At 61.1% G+C, this 16,409-nt stretch overlaps 7 protein-coding genes and 1 non-coding gene across 8 annotated transcripts; 3 read left to right on the top strand and 5 right to left on the bottom strand.

Annotated features, from left to right (window-relative positions):
- Window positions 1–40: 40 nt before the first annotated feature.
- Window positions 41–1,252, top strand: BXZ73DRAFT_92896 (uncharacterized protein; the record flags this gene model as incomplete). The annotated part of the gene is made up of 8 exons (XM_048026520.1): window positions 41–205; window positions 247–292; window positions 347–396; window positions 464–583; window positions 643–667; window positions 699–723; window positions 773–991; window positions 1,054–1,252. The coding sequence occupies 8 exons, from the start codon at window positions 41–43 to the stop codon at window positions 1,250–1,252; spliced, it is 849 nt and encodes a 282-aa protein (XP_047872435.1).
- A 1,180-nt stretch (window positions 1,253–2,432) lies between these two features.
- BXZ73DRAFT_t189 lies at window positions 2,433–2,510 on the bottom strand. The gene has a single exon. It is a non-coding gene; the product is annotated as a tRNA-Arg (tRNA).
- Window positions 2,511–3,311: 801 nt separating this feature from the next.
- BXZ73DRAFT_81793 (protein-tyrosine phosphatase-like protein) lies at window positions 3,312–4,322 on the bottom strand (the record flags this gene model as incomplete). Its single annotated transcript, XM_048023575.1, has 3 exons — window positions 3,312–3,827; window positions 3,877–4,062; window positions 4,116–4,322. The coding sequence occupies 3 exons, from the start codon at window positions 4,320–4,322 to the stop codon at window positions 3,312–3,314; spliced, it is 909 nt and encodes a 302-aa protein (XP_047872436.1).
- An 800-nt stretch (window positions 4,323–5,122) lies between these two features.
- BXZ73DRAFT_92897 (uncharacterized protein) lies at window positions 5,123–5,350 on the top strand (the record flags this gene model as incomplete). Its single annotated transcript, XM_048026521.1, has 1 exon — window positions 5,123–5,350. The coding sequence occupies one exon, from the start codon at window positions 5,123–5,125 to the stop codon at window positions 5,348–5,350; it is 228 nt and encodes a 75-aa protein (XP_047872437.1).
- A 492-nt stretch (window positions 5,351–5,842) lies between these two features.
- Window positions 5,843–8,967, bottom strand: BXZ73DRAFT_55190 (alpha/beta-hydrolase; the record flags this gene model as incomplete). Its single annotated transcript, XM_048021300.1, has 13 exons — window positions 5,843–6,379; window positions 6,829–6,949; window positions 7,062–7,167; window positions 7,223–7,312; window positions 7,429–7,753; window positions 7,805–7,918; window positions 7,986–8,078; window positions 8,132–8,163; window positions 8,224–8,261; window positions 8,324–8,418; window positions 8,458–8,515; window positions 8,585–8,780; window positions 8,835–8,967. 13 exons carry the CDS (start codon window positions 8,965–8,967, stop codon window positions 5,843–5,845), a joined length of 1,938 nt encoding a protein of 645 aa, XP_047872438.1.
- A 992-nt stretch (window positions 8,968–9,959) lies between these two features.
- Window positions 9,960–11,773, bottom strand: BXZ73DRAFT_81795 (uncharacterized protein; the record flags this gene model as incomplete). Its single annotated transcript, XM_048023576.1, has 4 exons — window positions 9,960–10,034; window positions 10,103–11,041; window positions 11,182–11,377; window positions 11,409–11,773. 4 exons carry the CDS (start codon window positions 11,771–11,773, stop codon window positions 9,960–9,962), a joined length of 1,575 nt encoding a protein of 524 aa, XP_047872439.1.
- Window positions 11,774–12,535: 762 nt separating this feature from the next.
- On the top strand, window positions 12,536–15,215 carry BXZ73DRAFT_106782 (uncharacterized protein; the record flags this gene model as incomplete). The annotated part of the gene is made up of 7 exons (XM_048016720.1): window positions 12,536–12,651; window positions 13,225–13,350; window positions 13,413–13,496; window positions 13,627–13,847; window positions 13,899–14,344; window positions 14,397–14,843; window positions 15,102–15,215. The coding sequence occupies 7 exons, from the start codon at window positions 12,536–12,538 to the stop codon at window positions 15,213–15,215; spliced, it is 1,554 nt and encodes a 517-aa protein (XP_047872440.1).
- A 153-nt stretch (window positions 15,216–15,368) lies between these two features.
- On the bottom strand, window positions 15,369–16,183 carry BXZ73DRAFT_106783 (uncharacterized protein; the record flags this gene model as incomplete). Its single annotated transcript, XM_048016721.1, has 4 exons — window positions 15,369–15,378; window positions 15,469–15,727; window positions 15,785–16,067; window positions 16,115–16,183. The coding sequence occupies 4 exons, from the start codon at window positions 16,181–16,183 to the stop codon at window positions 15,369–15,371; spliced, it is 621 nt and encodes a 206-aa protein (XP_047872441.1).
- Window positions 16,184–16,409: the final 226 nt, after the last annotated feature.

A 16,409-nucleotide genomic window follows, 5' to 3' on the forward strand; every position in this document is an offset into this window, starting at 1 on the left:
CTCGCCCCGCCCCGTCTCCTTCGCCCACGCTCTCCTGGCCATGGCCACCGTCGCTCTTTCTGTTGCCCTCCTTGCCGGCGCCGCCGCCGCGCAGTCCTCCACCGTCGGCTTCGCGCCCACGCCCCTCGTAGACCTCGTCTACCCTCGCCCCTCCGACGCCCCCTACCAAGTTTTCGACTTCAACGGCCATGACATCTACACCGCGGTTACCAGTCCGGCTACAACATCTGTAACTCTACCACCGAGAACCAGGACTCCCTCTGCCAGACCATCGTCCAGAACTCCATCATGGGTTCGTTCCCCTTCTTCTTCCCCCCGAATCCCACTCTCACTTCAACTACTCCAGACTTTTGTCTCTGGGCCCTGCCAAGGTCTCCCAGATTGCCGATGCCGAGGGTGACGTCGTCGCCTGGTGCACCAAGAAAGGCCACGGCACTCGTATCATCCCTGACGGGCCATCAAGGGCATGCAGATCCTCTTCGATGGCGACGCCTACATGATGACCGGCAACATCGACCAGACCAAGCTCAACATGGTCGACGGTGACTTCGGTGGCGAGCTCGACTCCGGAGGACAGGATGGCGTACGTCGTTGCTTTGATTTCACGTCAACTGGTTGTTAAACAACCACGTCTTTCTGTAGCGTGGTAACCCCATGGCGGTCTCTTGTACTCCACCACCTTCTCCCCTGATGGTCAGCTTACCAGACCCGTCACTGGACCGAGTCAGTTTCCTTTGCGCATCACGTTTTGGCCAGAGACTAACTTTCCCAGATTCATCGGCAGCAACCAATTCTGCTTCAAGTGGTGCGCCGACAACGGCACCAACCCGGATGGCAAGTGCCAGCACACTCTTGACCGCATCGGTCTTTCCTTCAACTGCCCCAGCAAGTACACCATGGGCGGTGGAACTCCGGACGGCCTCTTCGAAGTCTGCGACTCCGGATCCTTCCCCATTCCCGGTGTCTACACCGACTCCGCGGGCGCCACCCAGTCCTACTCGCAGCCCCCGAATCGCTCGGCGCGATCACCTCCATCCCTTACACCGCCACCAGTGCCGCGTCGAGCAACTGCCAGACGTTCACCTCCGCCGCGCTCTTCACTGACGCCGTCTCTGCAAGCTCGGGTGGCAGCTCTGGTGTTTCCGGCACCAGCACCGGCACTGCGACGGGGAGCAAGTCTACAGGCACCGCGAAGCCGACCTCGTCGACGAACGGCACGAGCTCCGCCAACAACTCGGCGCAGTTGCCGTGACCGATGCCTTGTCCATGTCGCTCTTCGCGACTGTGATCGGCGTCCTGTCTGCGGTAGCGATGTTCGCGTAGACCCTTACCTACCTTCCGTCAGATGCTGATGTCACGGCCACGGCCTCGATTCACGATCTCTCATGGTGTGCAAGGACTTTCCATATTCTCTTTCGACTGTGCAGACTGGCCCCACTCCTACCCCCCTACCATCACTCCCTCGTTCGTCCACGGCGAACTCGGCCTTGGACCCGAGTCTCGTGCGCACGTCTGGTCGACGGACTGTGGCTCACTGCCCCCTTTGGCGACCTTACACTTACAGCATCTCAACTCTACGTCTGCATAATATACTCCTTTCTGTCGTCGATACCCACGGTGTGCAGCAAAGACCGCGAAGTTACAGCAATGTCGCAGTGCGCAATCTATTTGAATACGCTTGGCGGAGCTCGACGAACGTGTCGACAGAGCAGCGTAACTTGTGGCGCATTGTGCCGTCGACGGCGATGGTTCGCGCACTGCCTTCCGTCCTGGAGCCCACCAGCGTATGTGCGTCGCATCTACGTGTTGTAGCTCGCGAACGCGTCCACAGCAGGGCGTGGGCCGAGATGGAGCTGCGTTCGTTTGGCCAGCGCTCGGCGCCGGTCTGCCAGATCGCCGCACGACGCGCGCGCGCGCGCGCCCCACACCACCATAAACGTACACTCGCCAACGCCCACCCGTCCGCGCGCGCGAGCGCAGATCCTCTCCCGCGCGCCGCGCCGCCGAGTGCTGAGTGCTGAGTGCGGACGGTCGAGGATCCCCGAACCTCCACCGCTTTCCCCCCCCTTGGCTTCCCCGAGGCACACCCCGTAGCGTCGATCTCTCCTGCACGGCCATCAAAAATTAGCCTTTGGATCCCGCCGCCGATACATGCATGCATACATGCCCACACAACGCGATCTCGACGATGCGCGATCTCGACGTTCTTGGCGGCGCGGGGAGAAAAGCCCTGAACGCCTGATTGGGAGGATCGACGGGCCGTCCCGACTCCCAGTCATGGGCGCGGCCAGAAAAGGAGAGGGTGGCAAACCTGGTCAGGAGGGTGCGGGTTCGACCCCTGCGTGGTTGCCAGCCGTCCTGTGTGTTTTTGAAGATCGCTAGTTTTATGTTTCAGACAGATGAGACAAAAAAGTGGAAAAAATTGATCTCAGTGACCACCGCAGGGGTCGAACCTGCAATCTCCTGATTACACTTCGTAGTCAGACGCGTTGCCATTACGCCAGGCGGCCATAGTATCTTGGTGATACGTGCTCTCATCACGACGATAGTCTACAAGTCCGCACTTGAATCAACAATCCTCTGAGCCCTGGCATGATGCACACAGTGCACGAGACAAGCCCACGCGACCCAGCACCCGTAAACATCTCGGACGGCGCATGCTCACCTTCGTTCATCTCCGCACGCATCTCGCACCCAGTGACCCGTGGTCGAAGAGATCGATTATGTGCACACACAGTGCCCGAGGTCATTTGAACGCGCACATGCATTACCATACGGAATAAGAGTAGCCCGACAAAGAACACGAGATCCCGAACGACCACGCCCAGCCGCCCATTAACAGAACTCAAACCCAGACAAGATGAATCACAAGCAGCGGACGAGCACCGTCCTTTTGCAGCAGCGCTCCCACCCTCATCTCTCCGCGCCGGCGAAACCCACGCACGCGCCCGCCCATGCGGGCGCGCCGCGCGCCGCTACGTAACGCGAGCGTAAACCGCGAAGCCCTGCCGCCTCTCCGGCTCGGGGGAAGCCAGGGGACACGTACACGCCCGCCACGGACGACGGTTCGCCCGACGCAGCGCCCCGACGCGGGCGTCCGGAAGTTTTCGGCGTGCTGGCAGCGGCCTTCCTCGACGTTGACTCGGAAGTCGAGACGCGGGAATTTGTTTTGTGCGCCTGCGGTCTGCTTCCGGTGATGGCGCGACGCGTTGGCAGGTAGAAGGTGTTTCGACCCCTAGATCCTCTGGCGTCGGGGCGGTCGGAGAACAGAACGGGGAGAGGGAGGGGAAGATGAGAGGGGAAGAGGACGTTCAGCTGAACGAACCCCTCCGCACCCGCACGGAGACCGCGACCGGCGGAGGTGCACGACGGCGAGCTGAGGGCGGTGGCGACGGCGACGCGTCGATGCGAATAACGTGCGCGAACTCGTGGCTCCGCCCGCGCGTGTGCCCGAAGTACCCGCTGGGCTGTCCGTAACCGTATCCGTAGTTCACCGGTTGCGGCGTGTACACGCGCATAACGGGGCTCGGGGGGCGCGAGCGGTCCGTGTGGCTGCTGCTCGTGCTCGGCTGTGGCGAGAGTAGCGGCGGGGGGACGGCCTTGCGCAGCTTGCGGCCCGCACGGAGGCGAGAAGCGTAGATGGCGAGCTGGCGGCGGAAGCCTGGGTTTGGGCTCACAATCTCGCGCTTCGAAACGAGAAAGTCGAGCGCGGCCTGAGGCGACATTGAGAGCGCGGAGATGAGGTACGCGCAGACCGCGGTCGCGGAGCGCGAGATGCCCATTTGGCAGTGACCTGCCAGCAGGAGACGTAAGTCGAAAACTTCAAACTTCGAGGTGGACGCGCAGGGCGGGCGCAGAACAAAGATAGAAACTTACGAGAACGACGTGTTTCGGGTCCTCAAGCGCATGCTTGATGAACGAGCTCGTGGCGTCGAGGTGCTGGAGGATGTCGGCGTCCTCAACGTCCTCGACAGCGATGTGTAGTGTCCGCAGCTTCCCGCGCGGGTACCGCGGTCGCTCCTCGATAAGCGACACGACGTGGGTCACCCCGAGGGCGATGAGCTGCTCCCGTCCATGGCGGTCGTGATGCCAGAGAGGTAGAGTCGTGGGAGGACCTCGGAGACTTCGCGCGTGACGTGCATCGCACGCTTGGGATGCGGCATTCGCGACTTGCGGCTCGGAATGGCCAGCGCATTGGTTTCGGGGATGACGCGAGGGGACGAGGATCTGAGTCGGCGCGGGGGCGGGACGGGAGCGGACGCGGGATGCGTGCGAGCGGGCGGTGGGCGCGGCGACGCGAGCATGCTGGGGTGTTGGGTCATGGTGCGAGTGCGTAGTGTTGAAGTTGAAGACCTGGCGGGTTGTTCGCGTGGGGTTGCGGGATGGCAAGCGAGGGAGCGAGGTGCGCGAGGGCGGGAAGTAGGGCGCGCAGGGAGGCGGGGTGATATACTGCGCGCTCCCCGCCATTGCGTTGTCCTGAGGACGAAAAAGATCGGGGTAAGCGCGAAGAAGAAGGTTCAGAAGCGAGAGAAAATCAGGATCGATGACGGATGGCGCAGCCACGCACCGGACTAGCCCTCTCACGGGCGCATGTCGACGATCGCCCAGATGGGCCACAGCAGGCCACAGCGCCTCTGCGCCTCGCTGCGGGCGGCGGAAGGCGGCTGGAAACTTGGAAGGCCGGTCGCAACAGCTGGCGTGCACATGTGACGGCATCCGGCGGCCTCGCTGTGTTCTGAGCCACGGCCAGGCGGAGCTGAAAACAGCCTGCACGCATCTGGGTTCTCAGCACGCGCGGGCTTGTATATGCGAGCACGTATGCAGGGACACACCTCAGGCTGGAGCCTATAGCTTATCTGCTGGGCGCGCAGGCCGTGCGAGCCGCGCCAGGCGTATCGCAGCATCCGCGAGCTGTCGGAAGTAGGCAGGCCGGCCACAGCTGTCGGCGCATGTTGGAAGAGGAGATGATGGAAAGAAGACAACCACGATGGATGCCCAATCTGGCCGCCTCGTGCCCCGTCCATCACGTCCGATGATGGTGCGTGCGCGCGGTATCTCCGCCCACGCGCGGCGGCCCGCCCTGAAGCAGACGTGGTCCGTGCGTCCCGCCCCGCCGCTACTTATGCGACCGCCGCGGACCGAAGCAACTCATACTTACCTTGATGGCACGGGCCCCTTCATGTACCTGGGCTCGTGGGCCGTGGGGGCCTCTCATAGCACGGCGACCCTGTCCCCAGGGGGCCCTGGCGGTTTGTATGGGCTTCGGCTCATGCACCGTCTCAATATTTCCCTGTCCTGCTTCGGCCCTCGGGCTGGGCAGGCCGCCTTTTTTGCTCTTGCAGCCGCCTAACCCTAACCCTAGTGTACAATACAAAGCCACTTACTCTCTTTACTCGCTCAATACAATCCTGTCTTCTATCCCGATGCTTGCATGCTTCAAGTTCGTCCTTGACACCCTCTGCTCGCGGCCAGCAATGGGTGCATTTCTCTGAAGAAACCAAGGCTCTGGGAAGACAGAGTGTGTACTAGCAATGCTCTGCAATGCTCAGCGTGTCTGAGGAGCAATGTTCTACACCTGGTATAGCTGCTCACATGTGAGATCTCATCTCATCCCCTCCCAGTCCGCGACATTGTGCCCGGGCTTTGTCATGCAAGCTTTCTCGATTGCCTCAGTACCACAGCCCTGGCCGCGGCGCCCGGTCCCGCCCCTCATCCCACCTATCCCGATCCGTTCGATCCGCGCTCTCGATAGCATTCTTGCTCCAGTCTCCTTGGGTGCGCACGTAAAGATACGATCCATACGCCTCTACGACCCTTCATCTCCACCCAACGTCCACCGCGTTCACATGAACGCGAACCCAGACAGCACCGCCGCGGCACACGCCAGCACCGCAGCACCCACCGCTCCTCCTCCTCCTCCCATCGCGCCCCCCGTCGCCTTGTGCGTAGTCGCGGGCCCAGTCGCCGTTCCCGCCCCCGTTCCCGCCCCCGCCGGCCCCGTCACCGTCCCGATGAACGCGTCCCACGCCGCGACCGTCGCGCTCGCGAACGTGACCGTGCCCGTCGGCGTCACGCTCCCGACCTCGATCCCGTCGGCGCCCCGGATCGCGTACGCGCTGAGAGCCGCGTCCCCCCCGCCCAGCGCGGCGCCGTCCGCGGACGCGACGAGCCCGGTCGTGTTCGCGCCGAGCACGAACTCGCGGAGGAAGACGTACGCGGCGGCGGGCGCGCCTTGGGGGACGAAGTGGCCCGCGTGGAGGATGAGGACGTACGTCCAGTTGCGCTCCTGGTGGACGACGCCCGCGAGCGCGCCGCTGTCGTCGTACCAGGGCGTCGACGGCCGCTGCGTGAAGCCTTGGGTGCCGCCGAAGGTCGTGTTCTGCATGCGACGGGCGTGATTCGAGTCAGCACTCGGACTTCGTAGCGAGCGCGAGGGGCGACTGTGGCGTCTGGGCGGACGTTGGGTGCTAGAGAGCTAGGCGGGATGGAGATGCCGTCGCGCGCGCACAATTCCCGAGGCGTGCGGAGAAGGAAAGCAAAGGCCTTGCCGCAACCTTCGACGGCGCCGTCGCTCGGCCGTCGTGTCATGACCGCGGCCCATCTCGCTGCTGCCAGCTCGTCCACTGCTCCCGCAGCCTTCTCGGTCGCCACGCGCGCCCAGGAAGACCAACGCCTCTCGAGACCCGCCCGGTACCCATCTTGGGCATCGACGATCCGATCCCAGGAGAATCACGGCACCGCATAAGCTCAGAGCCCGAGCACATACCTGAATGACGACTAGAAAACGCGTGACGTCAGGCCCTCCGCTTTCTCGCGCGAGCGTGGGACAGAATACGCACCTTCAGTCCCGCGGTGCGCGACCAGCGAGTCGTCGTTGCCCGAGTACAGCACGACCTGGATGCCCTGCGCGCTCGCGTTCGTCGCGAGGTCCGTCAGGAACACCATCGGTCTGCGCGGTCAAGTCAGCTCGGCGCCCTCCGCTTGTCTGGCGGTACTCACTCAGGACCTGGGTAAGAAAACAAAGTCGGCTTCATGCAAGTATGCCGACATGAGAAGAGCACTCACTGTGGTCCCTGCCGCGTTCGGGATCGCCGAGGAAGGGGTAGAAGATTGAGGACCGCCAGTTCTTGCTCGTGGGCGCATGTACGGCAGCGCGCGCTTGAGGGTCTGCACGTCCGCCTTCTGTCAGCAGGCTCATCCAGTCTCCGCTGAGGCAGCGCACCATTGAAGAACGCCGAGCCGTGAGAGGGAACTGGGTCTGAGCGCGTCGTCGATCTGGTAGATCTGTACGCCCGCCGCGTGTCAGCGCGCACTCCGTCACCGGCGACCAGCGGCCAGGCTACGCACATCGAAATGGTGTCTGCATCTGCAAACACAACCGACACGTCAGCGCGCGCACGCATAGCCGGCACGCAGCGCGGCGCTCACCCCACGGCATCGAGAAGTTGAGCGCGTAGTCGACCATCTCGTCCCATACGTAACACCCATACCACGGGTCTATCGCACCCTGCGGCCCGCTCCGCGACGGGTCAGCGCGCTTCGCCCTTGCCTTTACGTTCGCGCGTGAGGTGTACTTTGATATGCCTGTGGCTGGGGCGTCCGGAGTTTGGTTGATGAACGACGGGAAGTATCCGCCGGTCTGGGGGTAGGTGAGGTTGACGTCGAACCCGCAGAGGTGGAACTGCTCGGCGAAGAACTCGTACGCGCCCGGGTCGTAGTTGATCAGCTGTGGATAGGTCTGGATGATTTGCAGCTATGGCGCGGAATGAGCGAGTGCGAACTGGCAAGTGCGAGCGGTGCGTACTGTGGCGGCCTCGGTGTGGAGGGTGCCGGAGCCGATCGACCCATCGCCGATGACAAACTTGGCGATCTTGACAGGAGGGTTCGGCATCTGGAAGTACGCCTTCATAATGTATGGCTAGTTCCGAACACCGGTACATATCAGCATCTATGCCTGAACGTGCGAACCACTGTGCAAAACGCACGATGTACCTTCCGGCGTAGCTCTCGCCTGTCAAGTACAGGGGGCGTGTCGCCAAGCTCGGGAACACCTTCACGAGGTTGGAAAGGAAACCCATCTGTGACAAGCACAACGTCAGCACACCATGGTATTGACTGATAAGAAACTCACGAAGTCAGTCCCAACCTGGTCTTCGTCGGCAACTATCAAGCCAGATGCATCAGCATGGCCTCAGATGCCCACTGAAGGAAGCTTGTACGCACCGTATCCGTCTGAGTCAGTTGTCGACCAGCCGACTCCGCTGCGCCGGAGGTAGTTCAGTACGAATCCTGCCTGGTAAGTAGCAGGTGCGACCAGACTCACACAGGCTGATCGACCCAGACGTAGTCCGCGAGCTGGTCCCAGCTGAAGTCGTTCTTGAACGGCTGTTGGTTCTGGTCCAAGTGAATCGGTCCGTTCTGTCGCGAAACACGGCGTCACTCCAATTTTAATCTGACAGACGGAAGGGTAGCTGCTAACTTCGTACGCAGCCCAAACATGCTCGATGACCCTGGTCTGCACATCGCCCCAGCGCAATCAGCAATCACGTCAAACACCACTGCCCGCTGGCGCCCAAATGCTCACCCGCCGTTGAGCCAGATCCCCCAAGGTTCGTCTCCGCGATCGCCCGCAGAGGCCGTCAACGAGCCGTTTTCGCGCTCGAACGCCCAAAAGAAGAGCGTGTTATTAGGGTGCCCTGCGCGGTCCACGTCGACGTTGCCTGCGAAGCTGCGCGGGAGCGCAAAGTTCACTCCAGGCAGAGGTTCAGTGACCTCAAAGTCTAAAATTGCCAGACAGATGAGCTTCAACATCATGAGACACGTATTGGACGCACACGTCTGCCATGCTGGACTGAAGTCGCCAGAAGGCTTGCCAGGGTAGTCGTGTGGGAAGCTGCTCGGGGTATCCATTCGAGAGATCGCCGCGAGGGCGCCTGCAAAAAAGCCTGCGAACAACCAGCCCCGCATCGCAATCAGTCGAGAAAGTTACCTTCGAGTGGGCCGCTGTGTGTCCGGAGGCATGGAGGGCTTTATATAAAGCGAGAGAGGAGAGTGACGCCCGCCCCACGTGGTAAGTATGATGCAGTGACTGCTGAGCGCTGAGCGCTGAGCGGGCGGTGGTATTCGAATTGCTGCGGCGAAGAGCGTGTATCCGGAATAAAGGTGGAAACGATCGGCCGTGCGGCCGTACTATATATAGCGTTTCACTGGATGTGCCCAACGGATTTTACAGAAGCTGTATCTTGTCCATCCCGCTGTCGATCGCTCTCGGATTTGGTACACAGTTTTGAAATCATGTAAGATATGTTCTTTATTTTTTCAGAGCAAACAGAACGAACAGGGGAGCGAGGGGGGCAGAGTTGTGCAAAGGCCATTATCACAAAACATCACGCCGGCAAAGGCGAAGGCCGGCACTGGATAGTGACGCACGTCCACACTGGTAAATTTTGAGGCGGGCAGAAATGCACACTTTCTCCGTTCCTTGACATTTCTCGTCCCCTCCCTCTGATATTTGGCACGTTTCCTTCGATTTATCTTGAAAGGGTACTCTGATTTTTCCAAGTATTGTACAGGAGGGACGGGCACGATCACCATTTCGCACTTCTCTCACGTTTTGCTCTTCCGGTAAACCGCTTGTATGCCCGTCTCGTAGATTACAATATGTACCGTCTTGCATACGGCTCCGCGCTCGCGGGTGATAAATGGGAAACAGTCCTTCATATCTTTGGGCTCCTGTGCGCGATCGCGTATCCCAATTTAGCGCAACGCCCGAGTGGCAGCCGATACAGAAATACAGTACATCATCCCCGCACCTGCTCCATTTGCACACATAGGACACAAACACATCACCCAACAATAGACCTCTCCGGCTCGAAATACCGCGCACTACGCGAACTCAGGCTTCAGCCGCCCAAGTCGAACCGAACCAACCACGTTCTCACGCGCGGCGTGCCAACCAGTCACCGCACCTCTTGATAACCAGACTGGTCAAGCCGCGTCGCGCCGCGCCGCGCGGAAGGCAGCTTGAGCGACACCTGGGAGCGTCGCCCAGATGTCAGAACATGTGTACACGTATCAGAAGAACGCGCGCGCAAGTACTTACCTCGCCCAGCGCCTCCTCCACCTTCTCTCGGTACGCCTTCAGGATCACCAGCCCGTACTCCACCACGCCCTCCCTTGGCCCCTGCGGCTCCTGCGCGCTCACCACGTCCCATAGCTTCTCTAGGAACCGCACCGCAGCAGGGCTGAGCCCCCCGCCGCCCGCCACGCTGCCCTCCACGTCGGCCTCGAACACGGACGCCGACGGCCGCCGGTCCAGCGCCGCCCGCAACGGCGCGAGCGGGTGCTCGTGCCCGATCCGCAGCGGGAACGCGCACCCCTCGCGCTCGCCCTCCCACACCCCGGCGAGCGTGTCGCACACCGCGCGCGGCGGACGCGGGAGCACCAGCGGCGGCGCCACCGCCAGGCCCTCCACCGCCTGCTCGCAGCCCTTGACGAACGACAGTAGGCTCATGTACACCCCCGCCCGAGCCGTCTCCATCTCGGGCACGTACAGCGCCCGGATGTTGTTCGCGCTCGCGATCAGGGTGCGGGCGGACGAGTGCGCCTCGGGATGCCAGTCGCGTTCGGCCGCGAAGAAGAAGAAGCGGAGGGGCGCGGACGGCATGTGGTGGGCCCAGGTTGAGCGCAGGTGCGACTCGAGCTTGTGCAGGCCGTGGTTGTGGGCCGCGCGGAGGGCGTCCAGGTAGTGCTCGGTGGGTATGGAGGGAATGGCTTGAGAGGACGGGTAGTACCACCTGAGAAGGAAGCTCGTGACATGGACGGATTCCGGAAAGAGGTAAACGGGAAGCTTTGGCTGGTCGACATCGTCGTCCGACGGCTCTTGTCCGACAGGCACGCTCGGCACGAGGTCGGAGAGAAGAGATGGTGAGGCAAGGTGGATGATGACCTCGTGCACGGGGAATAAGTATCCGTCGCTCGTCTTGAGTACGATGTCCGCTGAACGGGACATGGGGACCGCGAAAAATGCGCTTGCCGCATCCTCCACGGTGAGTGAATCTTCTCGAGGGGTGCAAGACAAGGAGACGGTTGGCGTTCGGCTGCAAAAGGAGCCACTTATGACGCCAGTACCGTCCGCCTCAATGTTTGCCGTTCGTCAACCCCATCCCCAGCCCGAGCCACCTTTGAGTAGTGTTGGTTGTCGAGCTGCAGGAGGCGATGATACGCAGCCGCCGGTATGTCGTCCAAGTCCTCGCAGTTGCAGTCGGCCACCCTGTCGGTAACGACTGCCTCGACCGCCGCATCCCGCGCAATTTCCTCCATGTCAAACAGACAAGCGATAGCGAATACGCGGATGGGGTCGGACTCAACGAAGCGACTGTGGGCCAGTATGCTGCGCATTCATGTACAATCTGGGGGTGTCGTATTTCCGCCCGACCTCGAGGACGTTGCGGATCTGCGCGAGGGTGTCAAACACGGGGTTGGGTACGGGGTATAGGATGCGGAGAAACGCGTCCAGAGTGGCGCCGTCCTCATCGATGTCCACGCGCGGCCACACTGCAGGGTTGGTGCTCGGCGGCTGAGGGAGGGAGAGCATGGATTCGAATACGCTGGAGGAAATGGCGAGGATAGCGCGGTGGACGTGGAAGTCGACTTTGTCGCTCGTGCAGATGACAAAGTCGGCGTCCTCGCGATCGAAGGGGGCTTCAGTCTTGTGTGGGGCCAGACCCGCATCTTGAGAAGGGGGATCGGCATCCGCGTTTGACGGAGACATTCGTCTGTTACTCGTCAGGATCGTCCGTTTGGTCACAGAGGAGGCCGCAGCTGACTGAGCCGGGTGAGGGCGACGGGGGTTGAGAGAGAGACGCGAGAAGCCGTACTCACGCCGAGCACTCAGAAGACTCCTCCCACAAGCTCCTTCGGTGACTTCTACCGCAGCAGCCCTTATACACGCCTTGTATGCCTTGTATCGCAGCGACGACCGCACGCGCTTCAGAGCTTGTTGCGAACCATCTCCCACGTTCTAGAGTACTGTGAGAAGAGCAGTCAGGTGTTGAAAGGGTAGCACAACGCGTACTATGAAGTGACCTTGCTTTCGGCCTTTCGACAACAACGGGACCAACACTTACAGTATCCTCGCTGTTCAAGCCATGTTTTCTCTGCCATTTCCGTCATCTTTCCACATCCTCCGTCCCTAGCCTACAACTCTTGGATTACCGGGGTAGGGCTGGTAACGAGCGAAAGTTGCCGACGTATCTCTGAGATTGTATACAACCGTTCATGGTCATGGTAGCGAAAGCGGGGGAGGAAGTCGCAGTGAGGGGAAAAGGAGCGAGTGTATTTCGCCTGCGGCTCCGCAAGCGCCTGTCTGCCCTTGTCTGCTGCGCCACAACGGCTGAAGTCGACCGAAGCCAGTAGTCGCTACTTTCGTCTGGACCATGACTGTGACCCGTGACCGTGCAGCCAGGTTCGTTGGCCATACTCTCCGTCGAACTGTCACAAATACATGCCCGGTAGGCACTGTACGGAGTCCACGATGACGGCGGAGCCTGGCACGGACGACCTGAATAGCATCGACATCGAGCATCTGAAGGTTGTGGTCGCGTTAGAGGAATCAGGTCGACGACGCAGTGTATATGCTTACAATGCAAGGTGCGTCTGTGATTATCTTGCTGCACTTGACCGGTCAGGCCAACCGTTGTTGTGATAGGCATGCTCCTCTGGACTGTCACACGTGCACTGGTGCTTCGAACTTCTGTCAAAAATGCCGCTTTGTCCCTCTTTCGTCGGCCGAAGGACTTGCCATGGCGGCCATGGTGAGTCATTATGCTGCGCCCGTGTGTCAGGCGATCCCAGACGTTTCAACTTTCTCCAGGTCATGTGCTAATCAGGTTCATTTAACTCAAGGTCTCTGGTGCCCGTAGCCACCTTTCACAGACGCAGGTGCCGCGCCGCCGCGCATGCACGGCCATCCCACGCAGAAGACAGCGGTGAGAATGCTGACTGAGAGCCACGTCTCATGTCACGCACGATGGCGCTTGCGTTTCTGCCGCGGCTCTCAGGCTGAAGCTCATACTCATGCACACGACGCAGAGGCATATAAACGATTCAATTCGGCCGCTGGACTGTCAAGCCGCATCCATACCCACTTTCCACCCCCAGCACCACCACATGTCCGCCAGGAACACCGAGCTTGAAACCTTCTTCCCCCTCCCCAACCAGCAGGCCATTCTCGGACAGCCCCAACCGTCTCCCTGGGATCACCCGCGCGTCGAGCGAGACCCTCGTGAAGACCCTCAAGGACGACCACGTCAAGTGGCACGCGTTTTTCAATGACCGCGGCTTCCACAAGTGTGTTCTCACTGGGTCTCCCGCTCACACAGTCCCACTGAACGACGTCACTCGATATCTAGCCACGCTTCCCACCACCTCATCGCCATATATGCGCTCGGTGCGTCGGGCCCGCTCATCGAGGTGGCGTACGCGACCCATGTCTCGTACTTGCGCCCTGCGTTCACGTCCCCAGAGCCCATCACGGATGAGAACCTCTGGAAGCAATCGGCAACTACGAGTGAGCCCGGCCGCATGCTAGTCTTCTTATTTACTAAGATCTTACTCGTTCGATAGCTTCTACAACTCCTACCTCGAGTACTTCCGCGCCGTCCTGCTCAAGAAGAGCCCGGCCGAGGTCCTGGAGGAGTACATTTTCTCCGCCAAAGCCAACATCGGCGGGCCCGGCATCGAAGGACACCCGCGGATGCTGAACCGCTTCCTCGCGGCGGTCGTGCACCCCATCATCTACGTCGGTTACGGACTCGAGTTCAACATCCTCGGCTTGACCGCTGAAGGTAAGCTCTCGCGACCGTCCCGGTCATCCGAGCTCACAACACCGTCCACAGGCATCGCCCAGACCTTCATCCACCACGACGATGGAGGCGACCACCTAGTCCCGCCCTCTCTCTTCGACGAGGCGTATGGGCTGAGTCGCCTCGTTCCCAGCCTGTCGCTCAACAGCAGCGGGCCTAAGAAGGCAGTCCACGCCTTCGACATCCTCTCCCGCGTTCTTGCCGACGACCAGTTCGCCCCCTCGAACGTCGGCGTGCCGCTCAAGGAGATCATCGGCCAACTCTTCGTGCATGTCACCACCAAGGTCGGTGACGCCGTCAGCGCGCTCGCCGCGGAGTGGGTCGCGGATCTCCAGGGTGGCGCCAGCGCGACGCCCGAGGCGCTGTCCGCCAAGGTCGAGCAGCTCATCTGGACGAACGCGATCCTCTACGGGGTCGGCGGCTGGGTCGCGCGCGAGAACTCGCCGTTCAAAAAGTTCAACGCCGACTTCTTCCTGTGCGTCCTCATCCTCTCCCGTCCTCGCACGTCTCGCTAACCACACTTTACCGCAGCATGCACCTCGTCACCTCCTCCATCTTCCTCCCCACTTCATCCACACCCTCTCCCCGCGCGCCTCCGTCCTCCTCCTGCAGTCCTACTTCTCCATGGGCCTCTGCTGGTACATCGGCCAGGGCCGCGGCGCGCTCGACCTCCCCGGCTTTTACGCCGCAACCACCACGACCCCTGCGCCACCCCTCCCTCCCCCCGCTCCGCACGCGATCACGCTTACCCCCGATGACGCCGCGCCGAACCCGTGGCTGCCGCTCGTGCAGAGCACGCTCGTCCACCCCGCGGAGCACCTCTGCAAGATCACGCGCGCGCTCCTGCACGGAGCGATGGCGTACGGCGGGCGCGTCCCCGCCGATTTCGCCGGGACGGCGCTCGCGGGCGCGGGGGACGTGCTCGACGGCTCGCTCTTCGTCCGCGTCGCGGGGCTCACGCAGGACCGGATCGGGTGGGTGCGCGAGGGCAGGCTCCGGGGGACTGGGACCGGATGGGGTTTTTCGAGCACATGCGCGGGGGGCGAAGGTGTGAGGCGCTGTCGCAGGTACGAGATATGTTTGTAAGATAGTCGCACTGCAGGATCGTGAGGTGTAGCCCCACCCTATTCAAGAGTTACATGGTTCATATGTCGTGATGTGATTCCCGACCGTGTCTCGAGCGGCCCCGGAATATAGCACTAGGTTTCGACCACAAGCTCCCCGTCTTCCTTACAGCTCAGTTCTCATCCGCCCTCGCACCACGAGCCCCACCAAGTCAAACCGGGGTCGAGCCGGGAGTACTACTCACGCTTCGGGTTCCGGTCTGTCGTCCACCGCAATGACCGCTAGCGCGTACATGTATGTGTACGTACATAATGCAATGGCTCAAGGACTGGGCCGTTACCACCTTCGAACAGGGGAGCAAGCACCCCTTCGCGCCGCGCCGCGCCGAAGCTGAACGAACACACTAAAAAGCGGGTTCGCGAACAAATCGAGGCATCGTTAACTCAACCTAACATGCCATATGTTAGTAGCCGTATGAGCACTCAGCTACAAGAAAGGACAGACCTTTTTCATCGCATTGTCAACGGCACGTACGTACTGATCTAGGAACGCCAAACTCCAACCGATCCTGTTTTCTACTGGTGGAGGCTCGTAGGACTTCCTCGAGAGGCTGGAGCTGGTGGTGGCAGTGATCGCGGTGCCCAGGAACAAGAGTCCGCCAGGAGTTTGGGAAGCGACCGAGTCAAGGGTGCGCTTGTTGCGGACAGCCATATCTCGAAGGGAGGAAACCACTTCTTTCTTTAGCCACGACGGAGGGTTTTGCAGGTCGACCGACTCGGGCCATAAAGTGTCGTCAACTGAGGAGTAGTTTAACAGCGATACGCGAGGGAGCCTTTTGACAGCGTTCACCTCACTCGCGGCTTCGAAACATCGAGCTGCATAGATAAGGAGATTGTGATACTCCTCGGTGGTCGCCTCTTCCATTTGAGCGACGTACAGTTGAGCGACGGAAGCAACCTTGCCATGGGCCTTGACGAGCTCGTAAGCACAGGCTTCTGCTTCGCTTAGCAAACCCCACTTTATGGCGCTGAAGTAGAGGTCAAGTGGGCTCTTGACAATGTGGCCGTTCCAGAACGGCCGCATCTCGCGAACGACCCTCGGCAGTTTGTACTTGACGGCAGCACGAACGACTTCGATCTATAAATCTATAAAGAAGGGAGCGGTGGTGTTAGTAAGCCGCGTACGTCGCTTGCAGCGATACGCGAAGTTAGCGAAGTTGGCGAAATAAGCGAAGCTAACCGAGCTTTTGCCATGTGGCTGCCATGTGCGCCGGTAGGCCGAGCTTGCGAGGCCTGCCCCCTGTTTCGGCCGAGCCTGCGAGGCCGCCCGCATCTGGCCGAGCCTGCGAGGCCGGTCCCGCATCTGGCCGGGCCTGCGAGGGGCTGCCCCGTTCCAAGTCCAAACGTCCCCAGTCCGCGCGCCAGCGCCTATTCCGTGGATGTCTCGCCCTGCCCCGCCCTCTTGCCCGTTTCCTTAGAG

The sequence above is a fragment of the Epithele typhae genome (assembly GCF_022376455.1).
Source record: "Epithele typhae strain CBS 203.58 chromosome Unknown BXZ73scaffold_90, whole genome shotgun sequence".
Classification (NCBI taxonomy): domain Eukaryota; kingdom Fungi; phylum Basidiomycota; class Agaricomycetes; order Polyporales; family Epitheliaceae; genus Epithele; species Epithele typhae.